The following is a 12360-nucleotide window of genomic DNA, read 5'->3' as shown; positions in this document are numbered from 1 at the left end:
TCAAGGGCTCATAAAACTTGCAAACTAGAAGGCAGTTCAGATTCAATAAATTATTGAACACCTGATAAAAAAATTAACACTTTGATGTTATCTCATAAGTGCCTGGAAAGGTTTCTCACTGAAATTCATTAAATAGTAATATAGAATAATACTTGCTTAATAAATCACCCATATTTATTGAGCATCTCCTATGTGTCAGGTACCTTTCTTAGTGCTAGGGATCTGCCTAATAGAGCTTACATTGTAGTTGAGGAGAGGAGCAAACATTAATTATTACAAATGCAAGATATGGCTCAGCGCCCATATCTTGGTTATGGTGCCGGCCACAGACACTGAGGCACTCTACCAAGGGCGACAAAATCAGACTTTGTCTCAAAAAAAAAAAAAAAAGTATCCAATGTATTCAGCCCTACTATGAAACCAATTTATAGCTAACCTAATTAAAGCCCAAGAAGAAGTGGGAGGGAAAGGGGGACAGATGGGTAGAAGGAGGGTAATTGGTGGGACCACACCTATGGTGCATCTTACAAGGGTACATGTGAAATTTACTAGGTGTAGAATATAAATGTCTTAACATAATAACTAAGAAAAGGCTCTCTTAACGTGAAGGCTCTCTTAACGTGAAGGCTCTCTTAACCAGTTTGATGAAAATATTTCAAATTGTATATAAAACCAGCACATTGGGTGGCGCCTGTGGCTCAGTGAGTAGGGCGCCGGCTTTATATACCAAGGGTGGCGGGTTCAAACCCAGCCCCTGCCGAACTGCAACAAAAAAATAGCCGGGCGTTGTGGCGGGCGCCTGTAGTCCCAGCTGCTCAGGAGGCTGAGACAGGAGAATCGCGGAAGCCCAAGAGCTGGAGGTTGCTGTGAGCCGTGTGACGTCATGGCACTCTACCAAGGTCTGCCAAGGTCTACCAAGGGCGGTAAAGTGAGACTGTCTCTAAAAAAAAAAAAAAAAAACAGCACATTGTACCCCATGATTACATTAATGTACATGGCTATGATTTAATTTAAAAAAAAAAAAAAAGGCTTTATTCCTTTTTTGCCTGCCTGCCTCACCATACTTACATTCCTATAACAACTTTATTCCCATTCAGATCATACCAAGATTTGTGGAGAAAAGATGTATTCATGAAATAAAATTAACTTTTATGTTTTCCCCCTCCTTCCTTCAAAAGGTACTACTGGAACTTATCAGACAAATCTTTCTGGGAAATGTGGACAACATAGATTTTCACAGATCTGTGGTAAAACTGGCAGTGTGGATTCTGATTTACAGTTCCTAGGGACAACTAATAGTCATCAAGATAAAGGTATAAATGCCAAATTTATTTCGAAGCAAATAATTTGTAAGTGTTATGTGGGATTTACAACACTAGCTTATATTCTATTTTGTGTAATTATACTCATCACCAAAAAAAGGATTTTGTTATATTTTTATTCATTTATTTTTGAGACAGAGTCTTACTATGTCACCCTCAGTAGAGTGCTGTGGCGTCACAGCTCACAGCAACCTCAAACTCTTGGGCTCAGGCGATCCTCTTGCCTCATGAGCAGCTGGGACTACAGGCACCTGCCACAATGCCCGGCTATTTTTTGGTTACAGTTGTCATTGTTCTTTAGCAGGCATGGGCTGGGTTCAAACCCACCAGCCTTGATATATGTGGCTGGTGCCCTAGTCACTGAGGTACGGGCGCCAAGCCAATTTTGTTTTTAATAACAATAATTTTTTCAGCTGGGTGTAGTGGCTCACACGTGTAATCCTGGCACTCTGGGAGGCAGAGGCAAGTGGATGGCTTGAGCTCAGGAGTTCAAGAAACAAACAAAAAAAACCCAATAACTTTTTCATAATTGTTACTCTGTAATATTGATGTAAATATAACTGATTGAAATTAAAATTTAGAGATTTCATGGTAGAGATGAGCACTAAATTTTTTTAATTTTTAATTTTTCTGTGTACATAGTAGTTGTATATATTTATGGAGTACATATGATATTTTAATGCAAGCATACAGTGTGTAATGGTGAAATCAGGATATTCCTCACCTCAAGCGTTTATCATTTCTTTGTACTGAAACATTACCAATTTACTTCTCTAGGTATTTTAAAATACACAAGTGATTGTTAGCTGTGTCTGCACTGCTGCGCTGCTGAACACTAGATCTTACTCCTTCTACGTAATTTTATTTTTTTTACTCACTAACCAACCTTCATTTTTTTTTTTTTTTTTGAGACAGAGTCTTAAGCTGTCACCCTGGGTAGAGTGCTGTGGCATCACAGCTCACAGCAACTTCCAACTCCTGGGCTCAAGCGATTCTTCTGCCTCAATTTCCAAAGTAGCTGGGACTAGAGGCATCCACCACAACACCCTGCTATATTTTGGTTGTAGTTGTCATTGTTGTTTGGTAGGCCCGGGCTGGATTTGAACCCGCCAACTCTGGTATATATGGCTGGCAACTTAGCTGCTTGAGCTACAGGCACAGCCCAACCAACCTTCTTTAATGTCCTCCAGTTCCATTCATGTTGTCGCAAATGACAGAATTTTATTGCTTTTTATTGCTAAACAGTATCCATTGTGTACATGTACCACGCTTTCTTTATTCATTCATTCATTCATTCATGGACATTTCAGTTGATTCTAAATCTTGGCTATTGTGAGCAGTGTGGTATAATGAACATGGGAGATGCTTCTTTGATATATTGATTTCCCTTCTTTTGCACATATACCCAGCAGTGGGATTGCTAGATAATATGGTAGTTCTACTTTTGTATTTTTGAGGACCACTGTACTGTTTTCTATAGTGGCTATACTAATTTATATTCCCACCAACCATGTAAAAGCATTTTCCTTTCTTTGCTTCCTTGCCAGCATCCTTTATTTTTGTCTTTTTGATAATTTTAATTTGAGCAAGTTTCTTCATTGTGGCTTTGATTTATACTAGGCCCTGTCTCTCGCCATATACAAAAATCAAAATGAATTAAAGACTTAAATGTAAGACTTGAAACTATGAAACTACCAGAAGAAAATACTGGGACATTGGTCTAGGCAACGACTTCTTGAGTAAGACCTCAAAAGCATGGGCGGCGCCTGTGACTCAGAGGAGTAGGGCACCGGCGCCATATGCCAGAGGTGGCAGTTTCAAACCCAGCCCCGGCCAAAATCTGCAAAGAAAAAAAAAAAAAAAAAACCTCAAAAGCACAGGCAACCAAAACAAAAATAGACAAGTGGGATCATATCTAGCTAAAACATTTCTACACAGCAAAGGATACAATCTAACAAAGTAAAGAGACCTACAGAACAGAAGAAAATATTTGCTAACTATTCAACTGAAAAGGGATAGATAATCAGAATACATAGAGTGTGTATAAGGAACTCAGCTCATTAGCAAATATCTAATAATCCCTTTAAAAATGGCAGAAAGATCTGAATAGACCTTTCTCAAAAGACATACAAATGGGCAACAGATATATGGAAAATGCTTAATACCAGCATTTTAATACAAAGTCATTGAAAATAGCATTATTTATTACTACTGTGTTAACAGATATGATTTTCTCTACAGCACTAAATTTTAAGACCATTTAAAATTTATTGAATCATAACTTCAAGTTATGCATTTCAGATAAGACATTAGGTACAAAAGAAAATAAAGAATTTGAGACTAGTTATTGGGGTTGAACATGTTTTTCCATCCTAATAGTGATGACAGTTATTCCCAAGTAGGATCAATTTAATATTTCTAGAGGTATTTTAATTTTTGTTACATGTCCTTTACTAAAACTTTTTTGAATGGTAGGGACCTTTATATTTGCTATGAAAAAATGATTATTTAAAAGTAGTTAAAATTTAATGCCGTATCACGGTATATGACACATCTCTTGGGGGCAGGACATGATTATAATTAGGAACTTTAACAAATGCAATCAGTGTAACCTAATTCTTTGTACCCTCAATGAATTCCAAACCAAAAAAAAAAAAAGAGTTAATGCATATAGCACTTACATTTTAGCTACTCTTTCTCCACTAATTCCAAAGCCCCACATGACCCCTTAAAGTTTTTCTTTTGTGGTTTTTTTTTTTGGCCGGGGCTGGGTTTGAACCCGCCACCTCTGGCATATGGGACCGGTGCCCTACTCCTTGAGCCACAGGCGCCGCCCCCTTAAAGTTTTTCATTGTGGTATTATCCATACCACAATAAAATAGTCCTATTTTTCTTAATGATATGGGAATTTTGGTTCTTTTTTTTTTTTTTGTAGAGACAGAGTCTCACTTTATCACCCTCGGTAGAGTGCCACGGCATCACACAGCTCACAGCAACCTCCAACTCCTGGGCTTAAGCGATTCTCTTGCCTCAGCCTCCCGAGTAGCTGGGACTATAGGCGCCCGCCACAACGCCCAGCTATTTTTTGGTTTGCAGTTCAGCTGGAGCCGAGTTTGAACCCGCCACCCTCGGTATATGGGGCCGGCGCCCTACCGACTGAGCCACAGGCGCCACCCCAGGGAATTTTGGTTCTTGAATACCTTTGGAACTCATTATTAGTAAAAGCAAAAAGGAATTAGCCTGTGTCTGTTTAGGCTATCCCTGAATGATTTAGTTTACCTCTGAAGAATATCTCCACTTTCAGTATTTAATCAGAGCTGTATAGTGGCTCTGGTTTTCTATAACTCCTCAGTGCATCTATTAGAGCAGCTAGTATAAAGGGATATCATATTCTTATAAAGTTAATGGAATTTAACTTAATACTTATATGTTAAAAGTTCTGCCAGGACCACCACCATCTCAACTAATATTCCCCATGGAATCTCCAAAGGACCTGAGGTGTGGATGTCAAACTCTGTAGACATTCTCATCCCAATTATTATTATTATCATCATCATTATTAGTCTTACTGTATGGCCCAGGCTGGTCTCAAACTCTTGCCTTCAAGCAGTCCTCCTGCCTCAGCCTCTCAAAGTGTTGGGCATATAGGTGTGAGCCACCATACCCAGCCCCCATCCCAGTTTTAAATATTGTAGTGATACATACCAGAGTGTTGGAAATGTCAGTATATGTTGAATTCAGTTGTTTTTATTTGTAGAAAAAATATTTGATTTCTTTATAAGAAATCTTTTTAAATCTCTGAAAAGGAATATATGAGACATTGCCATATATTCCTTATATTTGAAAGGATCAAAATATATTAATAGACCACTGTAATTGAAATCAAGAAACTGAAAGTTTTCATTATATAACTCTGTGACTAGTTAAGTCCTTTGTAGTCTCCTCAACCTAAATTAGATTTTGGTAGAAGTAGAGGTCCTAACTATGTCAGATAGGAATTAAAAATAAAGGATATTGGGCAGCACCTGTAGCTCAAAGGAGTAGAGCGCCGGCCCCATATGCCGGAGGTGGAAGGTTCAAACCCAGCCCTGGCCAAAAACTGCAAAAAAAAAAAAGGATATTTAGGTTTGGCACCCAAAGCTCAGTGAGTAGGGCACTGGCCATATACACTGAGCCTGGCGAGCCCGGCCTGGGCCTGCTAAACAATGACAACTCTAACCAAAAAATAGCCGGACATTGTGGCGGGTGCCTGTAGTCCCAGCTACAGGAAGGCTGAGGCAAGAGAATCATTTGAGCCCAAGAGTTTGAGGTTGCTGTGAGCTGTGACTTCACAGCACTCTACTCAGGGTGACATAGTGAGACTCTCTCTCAAAAAAAAAAAAAAAAAGAAAGGATATTTTATATATACAGTCATTTACGTCTTAAGAGAAATGGTTATTTTGTTAGTATATATAAGCTAGGTAGGTCTTTTGTCATGGAAAGTCTTTGAAAAATATTAAAGGAAAATTTATAGGAATCCTAAACGATTACAGAAAAGAAAAGGTCAATAAAAGGTAAGAAAAAAAACAATAAAAACCCATAATAAATAGAAAACACAAAATAAGACAGTAGAATTAAAGCCAAAAACATCAGTAGTTACCATAAATACAAATGAGCAGAACTTATTAAATAACAGAGATGATCAGATTTTATATTTTACGTTTTTGTTTTTTTTTTTGTAGAGACAGAGTCTCACTTTATGGCCCTCCGTAGAGTGCCGTGGCCTCACCCAGCTCACAGCAACCTCAACTCCTGGGCCCAAGCGATTCTCTTGCCTCAGCCTCCCAAGTAGCTGGGACTACAGGCGCCCGCCACAACCCCCGGCTATTTTTTTTTTTTTTGGTTGCAGTTTGGCCGGGGCTGGGTTTGAACCCGCCACCTTCGGTATATGGGGCCGGTGCCCTACCGACTGAGCTACAGGCGCTGCCCTATTTTACGTTTTTTTTATTGTTAAATCATAGCTGTGTACATTAGTGCAATCAAGGGGTACAATGTGCTGGTTTCATATACAATCTGAAATATTCTCATCAAACAGTTCAACGTAGCCTTCATGGTATTTTCTTAGTTATTGTATGTAGACATTTGTATTCTGCCTTTAGTAAGTTTCGCCTGTACCCATTCTAAGATGCACCATAGGTGTGACCCCACCCATTAACCTCCTCCACCCTAACATCCCCCCTCCCTTCCCCTTCCTTGGCCCTTTCCTCATAGTTTTGTGCTATAGTTAGGAAATAGCCTTCATGTGAAAGCTATAATTTAGCTTCATAGTAGGGCTGAGTACATTGGATACTTTTTCTTCCATTCCTGAGATACTTTGCTAAGAAGAATATGTTCCAGCTCCATCCATATAAACGTGAAAGATGTAAAGTCTCCATCTTTCTTTTTTTTTTTATTTTCTTTTTTTTTTATAAGTTTCCTTTTTTTTTTTGCAGTTTTTGGCCAGGGTCGGGTTTGAACCTGCCACCTCTGGCATATGGAGCCAGCACCCTACTCCTTGAGCCACAGGCGCTGCCCGTCTCCATCTTTCTTTAAGGCTGCATAATATTCCATGGTATACATGTACCACAATTTGCTAGTCCATTCGTGGGTTGATGGGCACTTGGGCTTCTTCCATGACTTAGCAATTATGAATTGGGCTGCAATAAACATTTTGATACAGATATCTTTGTCATATAGTGATTTTTGGTTTTCTGTGGATAAACCTAGTAAAGGAATTATAGGATCGAGGGCAGGTCTATTTTTAGATCTCTAAGTATTCTCCAAACATCCTTCCAGAAGGAACGTATTAGTGTGCATTCCCACAGGCAGTGTAGAAGTGTGCACTTTTCTCCACATCCACACCAACATCTCTGGTTTTGGGATTTTGTTATGTGGGCTACTCTTACTGGGGTTAGGTGATATCTCAAGTAGTTTTGATTTGCATTTCTCTGATGATTAAGGATGATGAGCTTTTTTTCATGTGTTTGTAGATCATGCGCCTGTCTTTTTTTTTTTTCTTTTGAGAAAAGCTTTTTATTTTTTGTTTTTTATTAAATCATAGCTGTGTACATTGAAAAAATCATGGGGCATCATTCACTAGCTTCACAGACCGTTTACCAAGTTTCACATATAACCTTATAAGATGCACCGCTGGCGTAATCCCACTAATGCCCTTCCCTCTACCCACTTCCCCCCTCCCTCCCCTCCCTTTCCCCCTTCCCCCTATTCTTAGGTTGTAACTCGGTTATAGCTTTCATGAGAAAACCCTAAATTAGTTTCATAGTAGGGCTGAGTACATTGAGTACTTTTTCTTCCATTCTTGAGATACTTTACTAAGAGGAATATGTTCCAGCTCCATCCATATAAACATGAAAGAGGTAAAGTCTCCATCTTTCTTTAAGGCTGCATAATATTCCATGGTGTACATATACCACAATTTATTAATCCATTCGTGGATCGATGGGCACTTGGGCTTTTCCATGACTTAGCAATTATGAATTGGGCTTTAATAAACATTCTGGTATAAATATCTTTGTTATGATGTGATTTTTGGTCTTCTGGGTATATGCCCAGTAGAGGGATTACAGGATTAAGTGGCAGATCTATTTTTAGATCTCTAAGTGTTCTCCATATCTCTTTCCAAAAGGAATGTATTAATTTGCATTCCCACCAGCAGTGTAGAAGTGTTCCCTTTTCTCCATATCCGCGCCAACATCTCTGGTCTTGGGATTTTGTGATATAGGCTAGTCTCACTGGAGTTAGATGGTATCTTAAAGTAGTTTTGATTTGCATTTCTCTGATGATTAAAGATGATGAGTATTTTTTCATATATCTCAAGGCCGCGCACCTGTCTTCCTCAGAGAAGTTTCTCTTCAAATCCCTTGCCCAGCCTGCGATGGGATCCCTTGTTCTATTCTTGCTAATGCGTTTGAGTTCTCTATGGATTCTGGTTATTAAACCTTTGTGGGAGACATAACCTGCAAATATCTTCTCCCATTCTGAGGGCTATTTGCTTGCTTTACTTACCATGTTCTTAGCTGTGCAGAAGCTTTTTAGTTTGATCAAGTCCCAGTAGTGTATTTTTGAAACTGCTTCAATTGCCCGGGGGGTCCTCCTCATAAAATACTCGCCCAGCCCGATTTCTTCAAGGGTTTACCCTGCACTCTCCTCTGTTATCTTTATGGTTTCATGTCTTAAGTTTAAATCTTTGATCCAGTGAGAGTCTATCTTAGTTAATGTTGAAAGGTGTGGGTCCAGTTTCAGTCTTCTACTGGTTGCCAGCCAGTTCACCCAGCACCATTTGTTAAATAGGGAATCTTTTCCCCACTGAATGTTTTTAATTGGCTTGTCAAAGATTAAATAACGGTAAGTACCTGGATTCATCTCTTGGTTCTCTGTTCTGTTCCAGACATCTACTTCTCTGTTTTTGTGCCAATAACATGCTGTTTTGATCACTATCGATTTGTAGTTTAGTCTGAGGTTTGGTAGTGTAATTCATCCTGCTTTGTTTTTATTTCTGAGTAATGGCTATTCGAGGTTTTTTCTAATTCCATATAAAACGAACTATTGTTTTTTCAAGATCTTTAAAGTATGACAGTGGAGCTTTAATAGGGATTGCATTGAAATTATATATTGCTTTGGGTAGTATGGACATTTTAACAATGTTGATTCTTCCCAGCCATGAGCATGGTATGTTTTTCCATTTGGTAATATTTTCAGCTATTTCTTTTCTTAGAGTTTCATAGTTCTCTTTATAGAGATCTTTCACATCCTTTGTTAGATAAATTCCCAAATATCTCATCTTCTTTGGCACTACTGTGAATGGGATAGAGTCCTTAACTGTTTTTTCAACTTGACTATTGTTGGTATATATAAAGGCTACCGATTTATGAATGTTGATTTTGTAACCTGAGACACTGCTGTATTCCTTGATCACTTCTAAGAGTTTTGTAATAGAGTCCCTAGTATTTTCCAGATATACAATCATATCATCTGCGAAGAGCAAAAGTTTGATCTCTTCTGACCCTGTATGGATACCCTTGATCGCCTTTTCTTCCCTAATTGCAGTGGCTAAAACTTCCATTACAATGTTAAAAAGCAATGGAGACAATGGGCAGCCTTGTCTGTTCCTGATCTGAGTGGAAATGATTCCAGTTTAACTCCATTCAATATGATATTGGTTGTGGGTTTACTGTAGATGGTCTCTATCAGTTTAAGAAATGTCCCTTCTAGCCGGGCGTTGTGGTGGGCACCTGTAGTTCCAGCTACTCGGGAGGCTGAGGCATGAGAATCGCCTAGGCCCAGGAGTTGGAGGTTGCTGTGAGCTGTGTGACGCCACGGCACTCTACTGAGGGCGATAAAGTGACACTCTGTCTCTACAAAAAAAAAAAAAAATGGAAGAAATGTCCCTTCTATACCGATTTTCTTAAGTGTTCTGATCATGAAGGGATGCTGGATACTATCAAAAGCTTTTTCTGCATCGATTGAGAGAATCATATGGTCTTTTTTTTTTAATTTGTTTATGTGCTGGGTTACATTTATAGATTTATCTATATTGAACCAGCCTTGAGACCCCGGGATAAAACTGACTTGGTCATGATGTATAATTTGTTTGATGTGTTGCTGGATTCTGTTTGTTAGGATCTTGTTGAATATTTTTGCATCTATATTCATTAGTGATATCGGTCTATAATTTTCTTTTCTTGTTGGGTCTTTTCCTGGTTTGGGGATCAGGGTGATGTTTGCTTCATAGAACGTGTTAGATAGTCTTCCTTCTGTTTCTACCTTTTGGAACAGGTTGAGTAATATAGGTACTAATTCCTCTTTAAAGGTTTGGTAGAATTCTGACGTGAAATCATCTGGTCCCGGGCTTTTCTTTTTAGGGAGGTTTTGTATGGTTGATGCTATTTCCGAACTTGATATGGGCCTGTTCAACATTTCCACTTGATTCTGGCTAAGTCTTGGAAGGTGATGTGCTTCCAAGTATCAGTCAATTTCCTTCAGATTTTCATATTTCTGAGAATACAGTTTCTTGTAATATTCATTAAGGATTTTTTGGATTTCTGAGGAGTCTGTTGTTATTTCGTCTTTGTTGTTTCTGATTGATGAGATTAGAGATTTTATTCTTTTTTTACTGATTAGGTTGGCCAAAGGTTTATCTATTTTATTGACCTTTTTGAAAAATCAGCTTTTTGATTTATTGATCTGTTGTATTATTCTTTTGTTTTCAATTTCATTTAATTCTGCTCTAATTTTGGTTATTTCTTTTCTTCTACTGGGCTTGGGGTTGAAATGTTCTTCCTTTTCCAGTTGCTTGAGATGTCCCATTAAGTTGTTAACTTCCTCTCTTTCCATTCTCTTGAGGAAGGCTTGCAGTGCTATAAATTTCCCTCTTAGAACTGCCTTCACGGTGTTTCAGAGGTTCTGATAGTTTGTGTCTTAATTGTTGTTTTGTTCCAAAAAGTTGGCGATTTCTTTCTTAATCTCATCTCTGACCCACCTATCATTCAGCATAAGGTTATTTAACTTCCATGTTTTTGTATGAGTATGCAGATTCCTGTTGTTACTCAGCTCAAGTTTTATTCCATGGTGGTCTGAGAAGATGCATGGAATAATTTCTATTCCTTTAAATTTACCTAGGTTAGACTTGTGACCTAAGATGTGATTGATTTTGGAATAAGTTCCATGGGCTGATGAGAAGTATGTGTATTCAGTTTTGTTGGGATGAAATGTTCTGTAGATGTCTGCTAAATCCAGATGTTGGATGGTTAGGTTTAAATCTAAGATTTCTTTGCTCAGCTTCTTGTTGGAGGATCCATCCAACACTGCCAAAGGAGTGTTGAAATCTCCAACTATTATGGAGCTGGAGGAAATCAAGTTGCTCATGTCTGTTAGAGTTTCTCTTATAAATTGAGGTGCATTCTGGTTGGGTGCATAGATATTAATAATTGAGATCTCATAATTTGAGTATTACCCTTAACAAATATGAAGTGACCATTCTTGTCCTTCCTTACTTTTGATGGTTTAAAGCCTATTGTATCTGCAAATAAAATTGCAACACCTGCTTTTTTCTGCTTACCATTTGCCTGAAATATGGATGACCATCCTTTCACCCTGAGTCTGTATTTGTCTTTTAAGTTGTGACTCTTGTATGCAACGAATATCTGGCCTGAATTTTTTTATCCAATCAGCTAACCTATGCCTCTTTAGAGGACAGTTTAAGCCGTTCACATTAATGGAGAATATTGATAAGTCTGGTGAAGTTTTGGGTATCGAGTTTTTCAAAAGTCCAGTGGGCATTTTTAATCCTTTCGCCAGTGTGGAAATTAGAGATTGATCCGAAGTTTCTGAGTGAGTTTACTTTTGTGATATAGGATTGGGTTGGTCATTATGGAGGATAGGTCTGAGAATATCCTGAAGAGCTGGTTTGGTTATGGCAAATTTCTTCAACATATGAATGTCATTAAAGTATTTAATTTCTCCATCATAAATGAAACTCAGTTTAGCTGGATACAAGATCCGGGGTTGAAAGTTATTTTGCTTTAGGAGATGAAAAGTCGGTGACCACCCTCTTCTGGCTTGAAAAGTTTCAGCAGAGAGATCTGCAGTCATTCTAATCTTCTTCCCTTTAAAGGTAATAGTTTTCTTTCTCCTGGCAGCTTTGAGGATTTTCTCCTTCAGATTAACTTTAGTGAAGTTAATTATGATGCCTGGGGGGTGTCTTATTGGGGTTGAGTCATGCTGGGGTTCTGAAGCTGTCTGCTATCTGAATTTCAGAATCTCTAGGCATGTCTGGAAAATTCTCTTTCATAATTTCATGCAGGGCGGCGCCTGTGGCTCAGTGAGTAGGGCGCCAGACCCATATGCCGGAGGTGGCGGGTTCAAACCCAGCCCCAGCCAAAAAAAAAAAAGCCACATAATTTCATGCAGAAGGGCCTCTGTGCCCAGCGAGGCCACTTCATCTGTTTCTGGAACTCCTATTATTCAGATATTTGCCTTCTTCTAATTATCCCAGAGCTCT

General features: G+C 38.6%; 1 protein-coding gene across 9 annotated transcripts in view; it reads left to right on the top strand.

The window, feature by feature from the left end:
* Positions 1 to 12360, top strand: part of TOGARAM1 (TOG array regulator of axonemal microtubules 1) — an 89704-nt gene that overhangs the window by 14779 nt on the left and 62565 nt on the right. For all 9 annotated transcript variants that reach the window (XR_008380788.1, XM_053595347.1, XM_053595345.1 and 6 more), the window contains exon 3: positions 1179 to 1313. Coding sequence is in view for 8 of the 9 variants with exons in the window: in XM_053595347.1 (XP_053451322.1) it covers positions 1179 to 1313 (135 nt within the window). In the remaining variant the exon portion in view is untranslated. The remainder of the gene's footprint in view (positions 1 to 1178; positions 1314 to 12360) is intronic.

The sequence above is a fragment of the Nycticebus coucang genome, chromosome 6, assembly GCF_027406575.1.
Source record: "Nycticebus coucang isolate mNycCou1 chromosome 6, mNycCou1.pri, whole genome shotgun sequence".
NCBI lineage: Eukaryota > Metazoa > Chordata > Mammalia > Primates > Lorisidae > Nycticebus > Nycticebus coucang.
Note: the sequence above shows the minus strand (reverse complement) of the source record. Positions and strands in the feature narration are given on the sequence as shown.